A 21,659-nucleotide genomic window follows, 5' to 3' on the forward strand; every position below is an offset into this window, starting at 1 on the left:
TAATTATATATATATATATATATATATATATATATATATATATATACATACACACACATATACACATATATACATATATTCATGTATGTGTGTGTGTCTGTGTGTGGTACACAAGTCAAAATTAGCCCTCCGGTTATTTTTTCTTTTATTCTTTATTCTTTTATATTTATTCCCCAATTTGTTTAACAGGGAGAAGATTTTTCAACACATTTCTAAACATAATAGTTTTAATAACTCATTTGTTATTACTGATTTATTTATCTTTGCCATTATATTTGATTAGTTTTTAATGAAGATACCCGTATTCAGCTTAAAGTGACATGTAAAGGCTTAACTAGGTTAATTAGGCAAGTCATTGTTTAACAGTGGTTTCTGTATACAATTTTAAAAAATTGGTTAATTGGGCTAATAATAATAATATTGATGGCAAGTTAACGAGGCCCTCTGAAAAACACCCCTTGTTCTCGTTTACAGACTGTTGTGGTGTTTCGAGCATTATTTTCCAGTGGCTTGAAGGTCTTGCCATCAGCCTGGACTCTCCAGGTTATGTTGTACGCAGGGTCCGTCTCCAGCTTCGAGAGGATTATTCTCATCTGCAGATCAGATTATATCTTCAGTAAAGCTCTGCTGGTGTTCAAACACACCTGAAAGGATCATCTCACCTTCTTCTCCATGGCCAACTTCATTGCAGGTTCATCCAGAAGAGCAGAGGATTTCACTGCCAGTCGCACAACCTGAGCTTTCACACGCTTAACAACTGTACGGAAACACAGACATGATGAAGAATAATCAGGACATAACATTTGTCATCTTACTGTCAGTTCAGATAACAGTTAAAGTTACAACATGATGATCGTAAACAAACCCACACACAAACACACAATCCCTCTGACTTTCTCTCCCTTCTTACACATAAAAACACACACACTCTATGTCATACACGTATACTTTGCAGCAGATACACTTAGCGACATGTTTCAGATGGCAAATCCACTAGATGGCGCTGTCTACATTTTAGTGAATCTGAAATATATGTTACTTAGTCCCAATCCCAATTTTATTTTTACCCTCCCCCTTGATACAGAGTGTGAAAGGCTTCATATTTACCATTAAGAAATAACACTATGACACACGCACACGTCATCGTATGTCATCACAAACTCTTACGCCATTTGAGATCGACAATAGCGACTGCTGTAGTTCCTCCAGTTGCGTGGCTTACAGTTATTTTTTTGTATTTTATCATCAGCAAAAGAACATTAACATTATACAAGACACTGTAAAAAAGCTCATTCCCAGCCACTAGACTTTTCTGACAGAGTATTCCAGTGTCATTGAGTGACAGATTTGGACATTGACACAATCCCTACATTTTTGGCTCCATACACCAACACAATAGATTTGAAATGAACTTAACAAGATTAACTGCAGACTGTCAGCTTTAATTTGAGAGTATTTACATCCAAACCAGGTGAACGCTGTAGGAATTATAACAGTTTGCATATCTGCCTCCCACTTGTTAAGGGTCCAAAAGTAATTGGACAGAATAATGATCATAAATCAAACTTTTACTTTAATACTTGGTTGCAAATCCTTTGCAGTTGATTACAGCCTGAAGTCTAGAATGCATAGACATCACCAGACACTGTTTCATTCCTGGTGATGCACTGCCAGGCCTCTACAGCAACTGTCTTCAGTTTGTTCTTGGGGCATTTTCCCTTTAGTTTGATGATGATGATGATGATGATGATGATGAAGCCTTTATCTGTCACATACACTTTCATGCAGTGAAATTCAACCCCTGATCATACACAAACATCACACATTTCAGGGGAAGACAGGTCGAAAAAAGGTAGCTTTTATAAAGAGGAAATAGGTTTGGGACGAGAGGCGGAAAAAAAAACACCCTCTCAAATTGTCCTTAAATTAGGGCAGTGTGAGATCAGGGAAAAAAAGCCCCAGCAACAACCACATAAACACATAGACATTGACATAACATTGCAACGGGGGATGGGAATAGGGCATGTGGATATAGTCCAATGAGGGCAGCAGCCATCTGGTCCTGCAGCTAGAGAGCACTGGTCACAGACCCGCCTACCTAGTCCAGTGGGTGAAAGCACATGAAGGCGTGGAACAAGAGGCTAGGTAGTGATGGTCTATCTGTAGCTGTGTGTGTGTGTGTGTAAGCCTGTAGAGTCCAACAGGTGTCCTTGACAGCGGAAAGGAATTTTAGAGCGTCTCCTTATCTTGCTATCCGGCGGAAGATGCTTGTCTCCAGCCGAGGCCGTCAGGCAGGAAAGTCACAGGGATGCCGAAAGAGAAGAAAAGTTTTTCAAATTTGGGTTTATATCTGCCAATTTCACAGATATCTGATGTCCATCACTGGTTTCCAGGTTTGACCAAATCTTGTTGCAAAGCTGATAGTTTCACCCCGAAGTTTTCCAATTTCCAAAGGTCACAGTCTGGTAAGTAACGACCCAGCTCACCACTGTTTCAATCCAGCCAGCCAACTTGTTGGGGTTTTGAGCCGCACTCACCGCTTTCATCAATCCTTGATACCCCAGGGCCCAGCATAAGCTCATCAGCAGAAATCCTGTTATCAAAGTTCCGAATAGATAGATATTTTCAATATCGTCCAGGGACAGAGCAGCCAGGCACACGATGTGCCACTTCTCCCACCAGTCTTATCACATATTCAGCTGCAATCGTCCCCGCAGGACAAGTAGGCTTTCCCGAGCCCAAACTTCAAGTCAAGAAGATGGTGTCAATTGCATTCAGAGACCAGTTAATCAAATCCATAATTCCTTATTTGTTTGGATAGCAGGGCACGGAGGGCCTCATAGATAAGAGTTTTGTCTTCAGCAAGTGAAATGCATGCTCAATCGGATTCAGTTCAGGTGACTGATGTGGCCATTGCATAACATTCCACTTCTTTCCCTTCAAAAACTCTTTGGTTGCTTTTGTAGTATGCTTTGGGTCATTCTCCATCTGCACTGTGAAGCACAGTCCAATTCTGAGTTCTGAAGCATTGGGGCTGAATATGAGGAGTTATTGCCTGAAACACTTCAGAAGTATTCCTGCTGCTTTTGTCAGCAGCCACGTTATCAATAAATACAAGCGAACCAGTTCAACTGACAGCCAAACATACCCATACTACTACCACCATGCTTCACTGCTTGGGATCATGAGCAGTTTCTTTCCTTCTCCATACTCATCTCTTCCCATTACTCTGTTGATCCTGATCTCAGCTGTCCAGAGGTGTTGTTCCAGCACCGTGAAGGCTTTTTTACAACACTAATCTGGCCTTCCTGTTTTTGAGGCTCACCAATGGTTTACATCTTGTGGTGAACTCTCTGTACTCACTCTGGTGTAGTCTTCTCTAGATTGTTGACTCTGACACACATACACCTACCTCCTGGAGAGTGTTCTTGATATGGCTAACTGTTGTGAAGGGTGTTTTCTCCACCAGGGAGAGAGTTCTTCAGTCGTCCACCACCATTGTTTTCCATGGTCTTCCAGGTCTTTTTGGTGTTGCTGAGCTCACTGGTGGCTCTTTCTTTTTAAGAATGCTCCACACAGTTTTTTTTTTGCCGTGCCTGATCTTCTTACTCGTGTGTGCAGCCATGTTGCTGTTGTAGCTGGTGTAGTCTTGATTTCTAGTGTGGTCCTGGAAAAATCTGGTTTTAAGGTCTATCTAGCCCTTCCCCTTCAAGCTAAAGAGAATTACCACCCACCTACACCTTCATGTGAACACGCAAAACGTAGGGTATGGATAATAGGTAGGGTTAGGAGTAGAATTGGGATTGGGCCTTAGGGTGTGTTTTGTTTCTCATTTCAGATACATGTCCTTCTTGCACATGTCCAGCTATTGAACGACTAACCTAAACCCTTTCCTAAACCCAACTGATAGTGTTTCCAGAAAGACAAGAGAAAAGTGCACTAGCACCACATTGTGTAAGCGTGCTTTAAACCCGAGCACGCTGCAGCACAAGCACAACACTGTACAAGGTGAGCTACTGAGTAAACTGACCACTCCAGAAGTGTCCATATGGAGATAACGTGTTCAATACCAATCACAGACAGCGTTAAAGTGTTTAGTAGTGTTTTTATAGTATTGTGTAGGAGAACTGCATGACATTAACCCATTATTCAACCCATTATTGCCCCCTTATAAAAATCTTTAGTGTGAAAAAATAACAACAGTTGTTGTCATACTGCCCCCTAGTGCTCATTTTACCTAGAAACTGCAGTCAAACGCAAGTATGTATGTAGTATATTTTTGCGATTTCACAAAGATTTAGGTTAAAGTACGAATTTCAATTGAGCCTGTGTTGTCTAAAACTATTGACAAGTAGTGTATATTTCTCAAAAAAGAAGTTACTCACCGCAGAAGAAAAAAAAGAGATTGTTACAATTTTCATCCACAAGCAGTCCATTCCCGAAAGCATTCGCACATGTTTCATCCCCGTATCCGTTATTAGGCTCTCCTGAAGCCCATCCCAGAGAGGGCCAGGACACACTGCTCTGGTCCGACCACAGCCACTGGTTCTTGTTCAGGCCGATCCAGGCTTCAGACACGTTATCTCGGATTAAGTAATTAAGGACATCAGTATTGTCAGTCACATCATTGATGAATGCCAGATCAACGAATTGTGCCCTGCACAAACTCTGGGCATCACTCCAGGTCAAATAGTTTTTCTTAAGTAAAGAAAATGTGTGATTTCCTGCAAGTGTTAATTGAACAGATAAACCATAAGATAAATGTCATTTCAAGGTGAAGTTCACAATTAGAATGAATGGGCACTATTAATTTAATAATTCTTAAATTAAAATATTATGAAAAAAGGTAATACTTTGCCATTTGCAATAAAAAAATAAACTAAGTTCAAACCATTAAAGCATAGACAACTCAACACAATGCTGCCTAAAAGTATGTTACCTTTGTAGCAAATAAAGGGCTTCAGCTGTGTGCAGTTGGTGGCGTACCAGAATCCATCGTTTCTTATTACTGCACACACACTTTGCGTTTTGAGGCTCGGGTCTTCAGTCGGAGCCCAAAATGAAAACTGCAGATCATGACTCTGATATGACCAACGCCACACACAGATGCTGCCGTACAGACCCACCCAGGCCCGTATTTCAGCGTTTGCTCCACTCGAGGCCTTCTGGATCTCAAGCCTGTCCTCATCCGTCTGAACCGTGGGCAGATCCACATGAAACTCCCTGCAGAAAGACTGCGCTTCAGTCCAGCTCTTCTGTTCATTGATGAGGATGACTTCACTCGAGATTGCAGTGAAAAGTCCTTTTGATAGCACAGAATATAAGCATTAGTTTAATTCTGGAATGAAATTCTCCTCCCAATAATGTACTCTCCATCTAATCATCCTAGATGTTAATTTCTTTCTTTCTTCCATCAAAAGCAATGAAAGATATAGGAAAACATGAAGGATTTTTCTCCATATAGTGGACTTCCAGGGTGCTCAGTAATTCAAAACTACAGTTTTAGTGTTGCTTAAAAGACTCTAAATGGCTCCAGATGAGTAATAAAGGCCCATTCACACTCATTGACAGAGTCAGTGACAGATTATTCTAAATTTAAAACAACTGCAAAGTTCAGTCCACAACCATAAAGAGAAAGATGTCCCGTATCGACATCGATGCATCCAGGTAAAAGATCTAAACTCATGACAACTCATTTATTCGACTCTTTCCTTAAAGAATCAATAGTTTTAAACATAGTGCACATTCATATTTAAACCTCAGCTGGCTGTTTCCATTCACTCAGAGCTGTGGTACACTCTGCATGGAAGGTAATTTTCAAAAAACCCATAATAGGGGCTCTTTAAAATAAACCTTTAATTTTACCTGCTCAAAAACGCTTATTGTATCTATTAACCAACAAATAAGCAATCGGATAAGTGAACAACATTCTGTTCTGCTGCTCAGTGAGTGGGAGAAAGTTTTTTGATATAGGGGATCATCCTGGTTATGGATGTAACCCTCATTCCTCAAAGGAACAGGAATGAACATGCAGTGTCAGTAAGACACTTTAGGGAATTGCTAGATGACCAATCATTATGAATCATTATGAATTGGCGGTGTGCAGCTCCCACAGGTGCTGTCAATTTACAATCAGCTAAGTATAAAGCTGAGGAGAGCAAGGTACATACAGCTATCAGCTGGAGAGCCAGCTACTGTGGTCTAGAGACATGCCATTTCCATTCCCTCCTTTGGGGAACGTGGGTTATGTCCGTAACCAGGACATTCCTCTTCTGGTCGGGAACTCCAATGCCGTGTTGGTACAACACTTTGTAGTAAAGAAAAGCCCCACAGCAGCTAAACCTCACCACACCTTTGGTGAGAAGTTTGCCAAGCATAGTGTAGTACACAATTATCACCAAAGGCCCTCCATAGTCCCCAGGCCTTTACTAACAGAATACAGATTTTAAAGATAAAAAATTTGAGAGGGTCATATGAGTATTTTATCTAGCTGTATATAGAGTAGAGATTGGGGAAGGACACTGCGGAGGCCATCTGCTACCCAACTGGGAAGATCTGGTGACAATATGGGCTAGCCCTAACTATGGGGAATGAACATATGAAAAGATGATTAGTGGGTAGAGAAGACACGGGTGCACCTGAGAAGGGGGTACTGTACTCTGGCTGAATGGCCAACATGGGATCAACCAAAGGGGAATCATGCACAGCTGGCACCGATCCTCAGGACGCAGGCCTGAGTTGGTGTTGGGGGCCTCGGAGGAATCTTTAGGGTTCACCAGATGGGGAACCTGCTATACAGAGTGAAATAAGCGCACGCATCTCCAGATCTCCAGAGTAGATTTAGTCGACTAAAATCTTATGAAATGTAGTCTACTAAAACTAAAATGATTCAGTACACTAAAATTTGACAAACTAAATAAGACTAAATTTTGCTGTCGAAATGAACACTGGCAGCCCGGAGGGTGGTAGTGGTTGTGCTCAGTCATCTGAACATGACAGCTCGCCCTCAGATGCAGTGATGGGCGTTTGATCTCCGGTGTCAAAGCACAGCCATCCAGGAGGATGAACCGTCACAAATGCTTGAAGCTTGGCTAGGGTGCGCTGTAGAGGAGGGGGCATCCACAGGCCCAGAGGTGATATATAGATATAGTGTGCAAACGCTGAAGATGTTTTGTTAGTTTATTTTCTAATAGATAGTTTAGAGGGTAATTTTCAGCTAAATTTGGGGTTTTGTTATATTGCTTTCTTTTATTTGGCGCTACTTAATTCTCTTATCCTCATTCATAACAAACATCAACTGATTTATTTTCTCTTGTGAGATTCCAACTTGTATATACTAGTTTTGCTGTTTGACTTCTTTTCACGTTTGTAAATAAATTCACTTATTTTTGCATTACTTGGTTGTCGTTTTGCCATTTTGCCACCAATTCACCACAAACTGAATCACATCAAATGTTACCTCTTTTACCCCTAGAGATAAACTTTAAAATCGTAACATGTACATTGGATCTACTGTACTGTAAACATGCTTTAAAAATTGATGGAGCCTGCTTAATTACTTGCACACACATCTTGCCTCTGTTTGTAAACCATAAGCACATCATAAGCAATTATGGTATGTTAATGAACCGATTCTGAATCATCCTCATCTGCATCTTAATGCATCATAGAAACAATTACATTTGACACCGCTGGAATAATATGCAAGCAACGCTAGCAAAGTGTAAAAATGCAAGTGTCTCAGACATCCAGTAATTCGATCCAAGTCCAGCGACGAGACTATTCCAAGGTGTCCATAATCCTGAACCAGGCCGTATCCTGAGCGGCTGCTGTGGTAGTCGTGGAGGAGTGGAGAGCATGAGACTGGTTCTTGTGACGCTCCAGGGACTGACGAGTCTTCGCTGAGGTCCAGCATTCTCCAGCCTCCGGCGCCTAGACTGCAGCTCTGCACAAGACGTCCAACTGAGCCTGGTTTCTCTCAAGGTTTTTTAATTCTTCACTTTCGTCAATTGGTAAAGTTTTTCCCTCTCCGCTGTCATCACTGGCTTGCATGGTTTGGGATCTGTAGAGCTGCGCTTTGATGGATTTGCTCCTCAGTGTTTGGACTCTCAGTAGTGATTATTAAACCACACTGAACTGAGCTACACAACACTGTTCTGAGCACTACACTGTTCCAATTTACTATGATCTTCTATGTGAAGCTGCTTTGACACAATCTACATTGTTGCCTCCTTTAAAATGATGGTAAAACAACTAGTGATAATTTTATTGTACTATGTCGACTGCAAACGCTAAATTCACACAATTATTATTATTATTTTTACAAAATCGATCAAAAGTTCCTCTAAGACATTTATTCCTCATCTGGGATCATTTATAGCTCTGTGACTCAAAACATTATTTGTTTTCCACTGAAGATTAAAAAAAAAAAATGCATCTTTGGTGACAAGTAGGGGAGTAAAATTACCAGCAAATGTGTATTCTAACAAGAACATAATCCAAAAAGGTTAACCAAACATGCAATAAATCCCAAACATGATGTGAGTGTAATGAAAATATAGTTTAGACAACTGAGAACTTCACAAACTCTGGATCCTGAATAACTGCAAATCATAATATTCAATTTACAATTACATTTATAAATATTAGGAATGCACAAATAGGATTTTTGTGGTTGATGCCAATAATGATTTTGGTCCCACTCTATATTAAGTGGCCTTAACTAATATGCACTTATACTAAAATTATTAATTTGTAACAATCTACTTATTGTGTAAACACATGTTTTAATATTGTCCTTGCGCTTGAGTCAATACCTGGATGTCATTATAAATGTAGTTAAAAAATGAAGTACAGATTTAATTACCACTAATTATACCATCCCTTACACGACTGACTGCAGCTCTGCACAAGACGTTTGGCCAGCGGAGAAATTAAAATGGTTGTGCCCAACTGAGTCTGGTTCTCTCAATGTTTTTTCTTCACTTCGCCAATGAGGGAAGTTTTTCCCTCTTCGCTATCACCTCTAGCTTACATGGTTCAGGATCTGTAGAGCTGCTCATCGTTGGATTTGCTCTTCAATATTTGGACTCTCAGTAGTGATTATTAAACCACACTGAACTGAGCTAAACTGAACTGAACTTAAACACTACAAACTGAACTACACTGTTCCTATTTACTGTGACCTTTTATGTGAAGCTGCTTTGACACAATCTACATAGTAAAAGCGCTGTACAAATAAAGGGGAATTGAATTGAACATTAATCCACCCTTAAACCTACCCATACCATCAATCCTGTCCCTAACCCTACCCATATCTCACATCAAGAGCATTAGAAATCTTCTGCAACACATTAAAGGGTCACGAAAGGCCAAGACACATTTGTTGAAATGTTGACAGTCATATGTGTCCCACGTTGCTAAAAACACTATTAGGACCAGCCTGATCTCATGAGAAAACTCAAGTATTTTACGTTTTGTCTGTTTAGTGGCTAATTCGTACAAATTCGTATGAGTACAGTCATACGAAATTGTAAGATTTTAAAAAGGAGGCGTGGCACCTAACCCCACCCGTCATTGGGGGATGAGCAATTCGTACGGATTAGAATTGTACGAATTCATATGAATTAACCACTAAATCAAAAAGTTCTGAATTGTCGTGAGATTGTGTTATATCTCACTAAAAAGTGAAAATTGGTTGTTTTTGCATTATTTCAAGCAAGTTCGTTCTTCCAGTTTGTAAAGAAATTTTTAAACTACGAAACGTCCAAGAGATCCTTGTGTAAAATCCAGCGTGGAGACTGTATGTCTGTGCTGGCCAGTACAACATGACATCTTTGAACTTTCAGCATTAATTTATGAGAAAAACTTGATTCAAACCAATCAGCACACTCTATTGTGAATGAGGTGCAACTTCATTAACATGCATGATAGCTTTAAAGACTGTTTTTACCTGTAACAGTGTTCAGTGTTCAGTCGGGTTGCCGACTGTAATTAAAACAAGTAGAAGAATAATTGTTTGGAGACATGGGTCATCAGTGTTGCATTTACAAATGTTCTGCAATGTTTGATTCATTATCCCGTAATGAGAGGACCGCTGCATGTGGACATGTGTGGATTACAGTGGTCTGCTAACACGTGACAAAAATACTTTTGTAAGGAACATTTTTTTTTTACCTGAGAGCTTTTTGCATCTGGAAATGGTAAAATTTTTCCTGCTGATTTGCTGCTCGTCTCCTTTTAATAAAGACGCAGCTCCAGTTGGTGTTGATTGTCCTGTCGCTACATATTTGGTAAGTGTGTGATCAATGTTCTTTGCTTATGTTTCTTCAGATGGCAAAGTTAGTTTGTATGGTCAGCAGTAATCTTTCAGTTTTTAAAGACATACCTTTGTCAAAATGATTTAGTTACCAAGTTTGCAGTACTTTAATATCACTATTACTTTATCACATTATCAAACTATTACCATTACTAAGCTCTTGGGTAAAAAAACAAAAGTTCCTTACAAACATATTTTTGTCGCTTGTTAGCAGACCACTGTAATCCAGACATGAGTCCAGCTGCGCTCTCATAGCAGGGAATTGAAAACAAAACCTTTGATGCAGCACATTTATAAACATAACACTGATGACCCATGTCTCCAAACAATTCTTCTTCCACTTGTTTTAATTACACTTGGCAACACAACAGGGCGTATTTCTGCCATCTGAACACTATAACAGGTAAAAATGAAGCTATCATGCATATTAATGAAGTTGCACCTCATTCACAATAGAGCGTGCTGATTGGTTTAAATTCTTTTCCATGAATTAATGCTGAAAACTCAAAAGATGTCACATTGTACCCGCCGGTACAGACATCTAGACTACACGCTGGAATTTACACAAGAATCTCATCACCATGATGTAGCTTCAAAATTTCTTTTCAAACCGGAAGAACGGATTAGCTTGAAATAACGCAAAAAAATAAATAAAATTCACTTTTTAGTGAGATATGAGTGTCCTAATAGTGTTTTTAGCAGCGCAGGACACATATCAGAATCAGATCAGAATCAGTTTTATTGCCAAGTGTGCTTCACACACACAAGGAATTTGTTTTGGCTACAGAAGCTTCCAGTGTACATAAAGTGACAAGTGACAACACAAAATAAATCTGAAAAAATAAAATAATAATAATAAAAAATGATGAACATTAAACGGATGCGGTTAGTGAAGAAACCTGGATGTTGACTGTCAACATCTCATCTGTTTAGTGACCCTTTAAAGCCAGTTAATTTAAAGAGGGACCTTGATTTTAACAAAAACAATTAAACTTTCAGCTGACACCAAACACCAATACTGGTAACTTGCCTGGAATACTATACAGTACAAGCTATGTTTTATCAAAAATGTATTTTATTGAATATGGGTTGGATCCATTTAATCACTTCAAAATTTAAAGACGCAAATACAAAATTACAATCAAAGGTGATTTTTTTCTATTCCATATTTCTACTTACAACATTAACTTTTGTCATATAATGAAACTTTCCTTTATTAATAAAAATTCAGCGCTATATGAAATGTACATATTTTGCTGCAAATCAAATGAAGATATTCACTGACTGAAGTGTAGAGATTTTCTTTAATTGTCTTGTCTTTTATTGGGTCACAGACTTACCTAGTAAAACAAGCAGAGGAAGTGTTGTCTGGGTCATTTCTGTTGCTCAGGGTTGTTTACTAAAAAAATACAAAATTAAATGAAGCATAAAAAATGAAGTAAATTGTCATTTAGCATTAGTCATCATTAAGTTACATATGTAGCAGTTATGAAACAAGTTATAAGGAATAACAAATAAAAGCATATTACTGCACTGGGCTTCAAATTTCTATTTTAAGTATTTTACACTGAAATGTTAAACTAAATATATAAAAAAACACACAATTAATCAACTAATATACTGACTTCCTGCTACTAACAAAAACCACAACATGCACAACACATTTCATGAAACTGGGGTCTTCATGTTTGTTAAGCAATACCCACTCTAAAAATAAATTACAAAATGTTTCATGGACATTTCATATTAAAACCTTTCCTATTGCCTCATATTGACCATCTTTAACTAAACAAATTGTCCTTAAATAAACTGATATAGAAACAGTGTTCACTTTGAACTAGCTAGCATAATTTAGAAAGAAACTTTAAGTAGAACAACTATAAATATAACATTCTCCTGTAATATGTAGTCCAATATTCTTTAGCACTTGGGAAAATCAATCCGATCCTCATTCATCTGCAATAAAAGAGACTAAAAGTAATACAAGCTGGCTTTGTGAGCAGCTGAATGAATGATTTTCTATAGCTTGTACCATAATTAAACCTTTTTAAGATAATAAGCGTCAGATGTGTTACCTGCGATGTGGAAACAGTGGAAACAGACTGATTCCTGATTTCCATCCTGACTTTGTAACAACACGAAGATCCTTATTCAAATAGCTGCATGAACATGTGCAGTAACTAAGCACATACACATTTAAATGTAGCGTCTTCTTTTACATCATTTGAATATTTGACATTTTAGCAAAAGTCACTGGTGGTGAAATGCAAGTTAAGAAAAACCCTAAATATTTCAGGCAGCTTGCAACAAGTCCATATTTTCTACAGTTATTTCTACAGTAATCTACAGTTATCACTGTTAAATCGATGTTTTAGGAAGTGTGCAATGCTCTTAGATCATTTGTCCTGATTTGCTAATTTAACTATATCAATATGTTGTGTTTTTCTGATTTATATTTATATGTTCTTGGAAAATGAATAGCCAGAATTGCTGAAACAGTGTCCAACTGAGCCTGGTTTCTCTCAAGGTTTTTTTTTCCTTCACTTTGGTCGGCTGGTGAAGTTTGTTCCTCCGCTGTCACCACTGGCTTGCTTGGTTTGGGACTTGTGAAGCTGCGCATCAATGGATTTGCCCTTCAGTGTTTGGACTTTCAGCAGTGAAAATTAAACCACACTGAACTTCAACTCCGAATACTGGACTGACAGAGTTTCAGTTTACTAGAACTTCTATGTGAAGCTGCTCTGACACAATCAACACTGTAAAAGCGCTACAGAAATAAAGATGGATTGAATTAGTTTTTTGGCTTTAATATTTTATTGGTTTACCATTTCTGTAAATATTCTTAAATATGTTTACTATTTAAACATATTTATATTGTCCTTTTACCTATAAAACAGAAAGAAGATACTTGCAGCCCACTAGCTGTTCTTTGCACTGTAATTTACACGACCAACCCAGACAATCTATGGTTTCAGCCTGCTCCACACATTTAAATGTGCATTCACCAAATAACTTATTACTTTCATTTGTTGCAGACACTAACATGGGATGTTAATTTACAAATATCTAACTTATGGAGAGATAACTTACATGTTCCTTCTGTAAAACTAAAGCATTTACCTTTTCCTATGGATGCAGTTCTTGCAAGACTTCTGTGATTTTATATCTAAAACAAACAAAAAAGCTGCACTTGAGTAAATTCACGGTTAAAAGCGGCATCTGAAATGGGTCATTTAGTGGATATTTTCATGCTCTGCCGTGATTTAAAAGCACTAAGTCCGGATGTAAATCAGTGTGGTTGAGTTCATACCGACACATTTTGCATATTTAAAACCGGTTTTGCATGGATTGCTCATAAATTTTGTCAAGCAAACCTGAACCTCAGTTAGAAAAACAAACTGGAGCTCATATACTTGCAGAATAAACAATCATTTTGTTAAACAGCAGTAAACGTGCAAACCCACATGGGCAGGTTAAATGAATGGGTGTTTATGTTCACGTTTACACATTTGCCAAATGTTTTTTTTAATAAAATTAAACGTGACTATAGCATACAATTTCACTTATATGTTAATTTGTTGGAAACGGAGAGTTGTTTTAGCAATGCTAACACCATGCTACTAGCATTTGAAAAAGCCACTGAAAAACAAGACTTTTTTTCTAATTTGTTTTTAACATTGTTTTTATCATTATCAATGATTGCTTTACAATCCAAAATAGACTGAAATATAGAGAGGCAAGGCAAGGCAAGTTTATTTATATAGCACATTTCATACACAGTGGCAATTCAAAGTGCTTTACATAAACAGGAATAAAAGAAACAAGTATAAGAGAAATAAAAACAAATAATAGAAATGGTTAAAATAAAATAAAAGCTGATAAAATGTGTTATAAAAGAATTAAAAAGAAGAGAAAAACATAGTAGTTCGATCTGTCGGACGTAGCACAGAGCTCATTCAGTAAAGGCACAGCTAAACAGATGTGTTTTCAGTCTTGATTTGAACGTGCCTAATGTTGGAGCACATCTGATGATTTCTGGAAGCTGATTCCAGCAGCAGGGGGCGCTGTTAGTAGCTGATTCACCCTGCTCTGACTGAACTCTTGGAATTCCTAGTTTATTTGATCCTAAAGATCTGAGTGATCTGTTAGGTTTGTATTCAGTGAGCATATCTGTAATGTATTGAGGTCCTAGGCCATTTAGTGATTTATAGACCAGTAATAATACTTTAAAATCTATTCTGAATGTAACTGGGAGCCAGTGTAAAGACCTGAGGACAGGTGTGATGTACTCTGATTTCCTGGTTCTGGTCATAATCCTGGCCGCAGCGTTCTGGATGAGCTGTAACTGTCTGACTGTCTTTTTGGGAAGGCCAGTGAGGAGGCCATTACAGTAATCCACCCTGCTGCTGATAAAAGCATGAACAAGTTTCTCTAAGTCTTCACTGGAAACAAAGCATCTAATTCTTGCAATGTTTTTGAGATGATAGTATGCTGATTTACTAACTGCTTTGATATGACTATTAAAACTCAGATCTGACTATATAGAAACAAGAATTTACATAATAAGCCTTGTTTAAATAAATGGAGAAGGGGTGGGGTTATAAAAAAGCTTTAAAGGGCACCTATTTTACCCCTTTTTCAAGATTTAAGATCAGTCTTATGTGTCTTCAGAATGTTTCTGTAAAGTTTCAGCTCAAAACACCCATCATTTATTATACCTTCCTGTATATTGAAAATTTGAGCTGTTATGACTTTGTAGCCCTTTTTGTTGCCTGTGCCTTTAATGCAAATGAGCTGGTTCTCTCCGCCCAAGTGCATGTTAGAGCCATCGCTCACTATTGCTCTGATGGGTATAGCTTCTCCTGCTGCTTCTCACACTGTACTGTTCTCCTATACGTATATAAACGTGTTGTGAAGTTAATTCAAGCCTTTCTGCAATGATGAGTCACACACAATGTTGTTATAAAGTTCACACAGACGTTTAGCTTTGCACTGATTTTGCACAGCACATGTGACAGGATACAGGTTAATATCCACTGCTGTATGCATATCGGTAATGTTAATGTACAAAATAATCCTCATTTAATGTCCACGTCCCAGGATAGAGTCTTTTATAATTGTACTGACATGCGGTTGTGGTGATGAATTACGTGGCGATTTTACCGTCTTTAACTTTTTATTCTGAAGAAATGACAAATGTTTTTATTACAAACAAGCACTTTTAAAAACCTTTTAAATTTCTAAGACGGATTCCTTAGATCTTTTAATCCCAGTTGCTTCGTGAACGTCCTGTTCCTGTTCAAACTCCTCCATTATGTTGCAGTGGGCCTCAAAATTAGATTAGATTCAACTTTATTGTCATTACACATGTACACGTATATATATATATATATATATATATATATATATATATATATATATATACAGTTGAAGACAGAATTATTAGCCCCCCTGTTTATTTCTTTCCCCAATTTCTGTTTAACGGAGAGCAGATTTTTTTCAGCACATTTCTAATCATAATAGTTTTAATAACTCATCTCTAATAACTGATTTATTTTATCTTTGTCATGATGACAGTAAATAATATTAGACTAGATACTCTTCAAAAAAAAATATTGTCAGACATACTGTGAAAATGTCCTTGCTTTGTTAAATATCATTTGGGAAATATTTAAAAAAGAAAAAAAAAAAAAAACATTCAAAGGGGGGCTAATAATTCTGACTTCAACTGTGTGTGTGTGTGTGTGTGTATATATATATTTTTTTAGATTATAAACTTTATATCTAATTTCTAAAAATGCTGGGGTTCATGATCTGATATTTTAGCAATAAAAAGATCAGACCAATTGGGAGAGATAAGCGTGTTATTTTAGTTATGCATATTTAATTAAAAGCACACAAAGTTTATACATGCACATTTGTTTCCTCTAAAATGTCACCCATGACCCCAAAAAAATCTTGAGTAACAAGTTTTCTTTACACTTGGTCTGCTTCCTGAAGTGTTTACTCGAAGCCACAAAACTATCATTTTAAATGTCTTCGAAAAAGCTTTTTTTGCATGTGTGAGAATTACATTTAGTAACTTAGCAGATGCTTTTATCGAAAGGGACATAAAATTGAGGACAATAGAAGCACTTCAGGTCACCAAGGAGCAGTTATTAGTTAACGCTGTATTTTTCAAAATGTATAATATATAAAAAATAAAAATACATTTAGTTTTTTTTTTAACGTATCCAGTATTTAGAACACATCAATTTTATATTTCCATGAAGACGCATCTGGTTTATGACACGACACACCGCAGCCCTGTGTGCTGCATTTAGATTAGAGCTGCTGGATGTACAACACAAATACATCAACTTCTCCACACTACATGAAAGTAAATGAGAACAATAGAGTAAAGAGCAAGAGCTGAAATGATAACAGAATAAAATCAATAATAACTGTATTTGTGAGCATTGATTATTTTCTATATTTCTACTGTCTGCTCTCTTGATTCTCTAATCTAGATACTGAACTGAGCTGATGACATTTAGATGGGGAGGAGCTGTAACCTGTTACACTTGTTAAATAAACCAGTATTTCTCTGAGAGGCTAAAAATTCAGACAGAAGTTCAGACAGAGGCTGGCGTCAGGAACAAACACTTGTGTCTTTTATAAATGTCAGTTACTTCAATGAAAACATAGGGTAATAGATTTGATATAAACAGCATTTTACAGCTGAAAAAGTGTTCAATTGAAGAAAGAAGGTGAAGTGGAAACATTCAGTCCAGCGATCGCCATGAACTCCAGGTAAGTTCAAGTTCAGCAGTTTTTATTGGAGGGAAAACTTACTTTTTTTTCCCCTTAAGCTAAAGCTAAAAGTGTTTGTGTTCTTACTGTGATAAGTGGTACCACAATTTCTGCTTCTACAACCTTCCCATTAATCATTACTGTAAAAAAAGTGCTGCAGATTAACTGTAAATACATTTCAATGACTGCAACCCAGTGGACTGACGGATTTAAAGCTCTCACACGAAATAAAAATACATAAATAAATCAATATTACAGTATTGTAATTAACTGTCACTGATTAAACCCATCAAACAATCACTGCCATGAACAAAGAGGGGGAGTAATAATGCCATTTCAAACAAATCAAATATATGCATGAACCAAAAGTAAGAACTGTGTAAATGAAAATTATTTAAATTCAGAAACAAATTTTTCAACCCAACTAAGAATATATATAGAACAATGGGGATAATTGGAATGCATACACTTTCATCTATCAATTCCAAAGTCACCACAGTATCATAAGCTATGGGGCAGTAGTGACCTAACAATAAGAGAATTGGACTTGTGATCCGAAGGTTAAAGTTCAAGAATGACTACACGTTCATCTCATATCCTCTCTTATTTTCTTTCATCAGCTCCTCGGAGTACTCCACCCACCTTCTCAACCCAGTCTCCTCACTTGTCAGCACATTTCCAACAGCATCATTTTTAATGCCTCTTCGCTTTACCAAACCTTCAAGCAAAGCAATACATGTCCCTTTCCCCTTCCTCAAAGTCCAGCTTCTCAAAGACTTTCCACTTTCTTTGAATTGACATTTCCTTGTACTCCTTGCTACTTCATTTCAAACTTTTGCATTTTGCTTTCACAAACGTATTCCTCCTTATGCTTTCTTGTAATTCCTCATTCCGCCACCAAGCATCTGTGTCTTTTCCCACTGCTCAGATGTCATTCCAAATCATTATCACCATTTCTGCCATGGTCATCCAGTAGTTTCATGCAACGTCTTCCTCTTTAATTATTTATCATTTTATTCTTGGTTCAGTCCTCACTCTCTTCCTCCTATTTAGCTCCAAAGTTATCCTACAAACCAACATCTGAAGCTAACTATTAACATGATCCCCTGACATCACTCCGATCTCTTTCAGCTTGATTGTTTACTTGCAAAATTCACTACCATATTGCGCTTACACATTCTTTCCTTAATACCATACCTACCCATCACCTCTGTTCCCTTTTTCCAAGATTCCCATTGATGTCCGCTCCAATCATCATTCTTCTTTAGGTACCCTCACTACCACTTAATCCAATTTTGATCCAGTCTCCTTTTACCAATCATAGTGTCAACATTTAACACCCTCACGTCCACTCTTTCCTACCCTTGATCTTGTCTTGCTGTGTCTTTCTCCCCTTTTGCCCTCCAGATTAGTTTCCAACGCTACCCTCCCCATTTGTCTGTGCTTGGGCCCGGCACTGAGTATGCCAACATTATGCAAAGCCAGTGGCTGGGTTTAATTGCATAAGAAGAGTCCAGAAATGAAGACACATCAAGAAGCCTATTCTGAATTCCAGTGTAGGACCAACATTAAAAGAGTTATGATGGGTTCACACCAAACACGGATCGCATCTCTTGCTGTAGATCAGGGTTCTCCAACCTTTTTAGTAGCACTGAATGGTGTTCATATTGATAATTTTGTCAAAGATCAGGGGTGTGGGTGGTGGGGAATTGAGGAAGTGATTTGTTTTAGAGAGGTCCAATCAAGTTTGTGTGTGAAAAATGTGGAATGTGTGGTGCAGAATCTACCTCTATTGCATCTAACACAACACTTCACATAATTCAGCTCTATCTAATTCATGTGAGGTGAAAAAAAAAGCAACTAATAAATTGGAGTGAGTGATGCTCTGCATTTGGTGTAAACCCACGATTAACTAATAATGGGATAAATTGGGATCCCATAAAGGTGATTTTGTGTTCAACTTTTTCATGACCCGGTACTGGGACACCACCTGATGGTTGGAAACCTCTGCTCTAGATTAGTTCATGCCCGTCAACCCTCCCGTTTTTCCCAGGATTCTCTTGTATTTAACAGGTCTATCGTGCTATCATCCCCTGAAAAGTTTTTTTTTCGTGCATCTCGTATTTTCAGTCTTTCTCTGAAGGAAACATTAAAGAGCCAATCCTTTCTTTACGCAACCTATACCGCAGAATCACCAGGGGGCGCCCCTTGCTCTTAAATGTGCATCTGTTCTGTGCTTTCGCTTTGTTTAGGCATGAAAACACTTTGAAATAAATATAAAAACGGCGGGATTCCCTTTCCTTTTCAAAATTAATTGTATCTTTGATGCACTGCAATGCAGACATGAACAATTCGGTATCAGTTCAGTAATAATCATAACCGGTTATTATGTACTGACGTCATTTATCACATACGCGTTATATTGCAGTAGCTTACTATGGTGAGGGAGGGCACAGGGTAATTAAAATGCTTCAACTACTTAAAAAGCAGATACACTATACACAATTCACCGCTTGTGAGTATGCTGGACAGTCTTTCCCTGACAGGGACAGACATCAGAACCCAGCTAGGAAAAAACAAAGCTGTAAACTCTCTCTCTCTCACTCTGTGGCCGCTTTGACCTGTTGGCGTGTTCGTGAGGTAACGTTTTATCTCCGCTTTTGGCTATTACATTAATGTTACTTGTGGAGCATGTCTGCAGAGCATGTTTTCTCCACCGTATCACCATCTATAATGAATCAGCTGATCGCCGCGGCCGTTTAACATCAGTGTCCTTGTCACTGTTCGCTGAACAGCGACAGAACTGCACTGACCGTAAGCCAATCGCAGGCTTTTCTGTTGAGCGCATGACAATGCCCAAAAAGCAGGATAATATTTACGTTTGCTTATTTGCTTTAAAGGCTCATGTGGTTCTGTGCATGTACTTTAATTTTGTTTGATACATAGAAAGAGTGTTTTCTTTGAGAAGGTAGAATTAAAGGTTTGTATTTCTGATTGCTTGTATTAAAGGACAAAACTGAATTACAACTAATACATAAATATAATTCTAATCAATTCTAAATTTTATATACAACAATTATTGTGTTGCTCGGTAAAATATCAAATTGTTTATGGAAAGCATTGTCAATGCACCACGATGCACCAAGATATCGAATCAATAGCATGATTGATAGCATGATAGTCATAACTGAACCGTGAGACCAGTGTACGTTCACACTCCTAACAGAAAACACTATTGAGGCAAAGTCTGCAGCAAATCAGTTATGAAATTCTGCATCATTTGCACTGACATGTGTAAATATGCCTCTTTTTTCACATTTGCATTGACATTGTATGTTGCCAACTCACATGAACACTTAGGGCTCTATTTTGATGATCCATGCGCAAAGTCCAAAGCGCAGGGCACAAACACATTAAGGAGGTGTCAGAATCCACTTTTGCTATTTTAAGGACAGAAAAAATCCGCTTTGCGCAGTGGCGCATGGTCTAACAGGGTTGAGCTTATTCTCTTAATGAGTTGTAGGTGTGTTTTGAGAATAAACTAATCAGAGTCTCCTCTCCTATTCCCTTTAAGAGTCAGTTGCGCCGCGCCATAGCGCATTTGCTATTTACATGGCGGACTTTGTAAGTGTAAAAACTGAACGCTTCACTAAAGAGAAAACAGTTAAACAGAGCATCTGCAGCACGAGAATGAGAGATGAGCCTCCTCATTATTTACTTTCACATTCACTCTCAAGGATAGGGACGCACAGACATCCATTAGCCTATACATAATTAATTTAGTTTGTTAAGCACAAAGATTTGTTACAAAACTATTTCTAAATTTAGTTCCCATTTCCAGCAAAAAAATAAATGAACACTAATAATGAAGTGTGGTCAAAAAAACTGAGTTATATGCTAATACACATGCTGTGCCCCATATGGTCTAAAACCTGACAGGTGGACAAATCTAAGCTTGTTTTTAATAAAACAAATATAAATATGCATATAATCAATAATACTGCAAAAGGAAACTGTCATGAATAAACCGAAAACGCCCCCCGAGATGAAGGCATGAAAGTATGGTTTTTATATTCATGTAGACTAGAAAAAAAATATGCATTTGCTATCTAAACAGCGTGGTGCAAAAAACCTCAAAATGACTCTTGCGCCGAGCTGAAACTAGCGCCGGGTGTATGATAGGGCCCTTAAATTTGCATTTGGTTTAAACCCAGTATTAAGAATGCTGGAGCTGTTAGTTATAAAAATAAGGATTATACACTGAAGAGAAACAAAAAAAAAAGAATAAAATAAACTGCAGCATCCAGAAAAATTCAACTTATATAAATGAAATATTCCAAGATCTCTGTATAAGAATAAACAATTCCAAAAACAGCATTTCAAGCTTTATTAAATACAAACCAGTCTGACTTTAATCATTATATATTTCCAGACAGTCTTGGTTTTAAATTTTTTCTCCATCTAGTCATCATTGTGGTGATCATTGTTCGCTTTTAATCTTGATTATAGTTATGAAACTTATTTTAAGGCATTTACAGATGTATTCATG

The 21,659-nt window shown here is 37.7% G+C and overlaps 1 protein-coding gene across 1 annotated transcript; it reads right to left on the reverse strand.

Annotated features, from left to right (window-relative positions):
• Window positions 1–304: 304 nt before the first annotated feature.
• On the reverse strand, window positions 305–5,376 carry LOC130232582 (secretory phospholipase A2 receptor-like). The gene is made up of 5 exons (XM_056462561.1): window positions 5,370–5,376; window positions 4,940–5,302; window positions 4,386–4,724; window positions 663–757; window positions 305–593 (listed from the first exon to the last, which is right to left on the reverse strand). Exons 1-5 carry the CDS (start codon window positions 5,374–5,376, stop codon window positions 432–434), a joined length of 966 nt encoding a protein of 321 aa, XP_056318536.1. The 3' UTR covers window positions 305–431.
• Between the last annotated feature and the right edge of the window lie 16,283 nt (window positions 5,377–21,659).

Source organism: Danio aesculapii, chromosome 7 (assembly GCF_903798145.1).
Source record: "Danio aesculapii chromosome 7, fDanAes4.1, whole genome shotgun sequence".
NCBI classification, from domain to species: Eukaryota; Metazoa; Chordata; class Actinopteri; order Cypriniformes; family Danionidae; genus Danio; species Danio aesculapii.

Coding starts and splice junctions, on each gene's coding strand:
- LOC130232582 (XM_056462561.1), bottom strand. Junction 4,725..4,939: donor GCCCTTTATTTGCTACAAAG/GTAACATACTTT, acceptor TAACACTTGCAG/GAAATCACACATTTTCTTTA. Junction 758..4,385: donor TCTCTTTTTTTTCTTCTGCG/GTGAGTAACTTC, acceptor GTTTCCGTACAG/TTGTTAAGCGTGTGAAAGCT.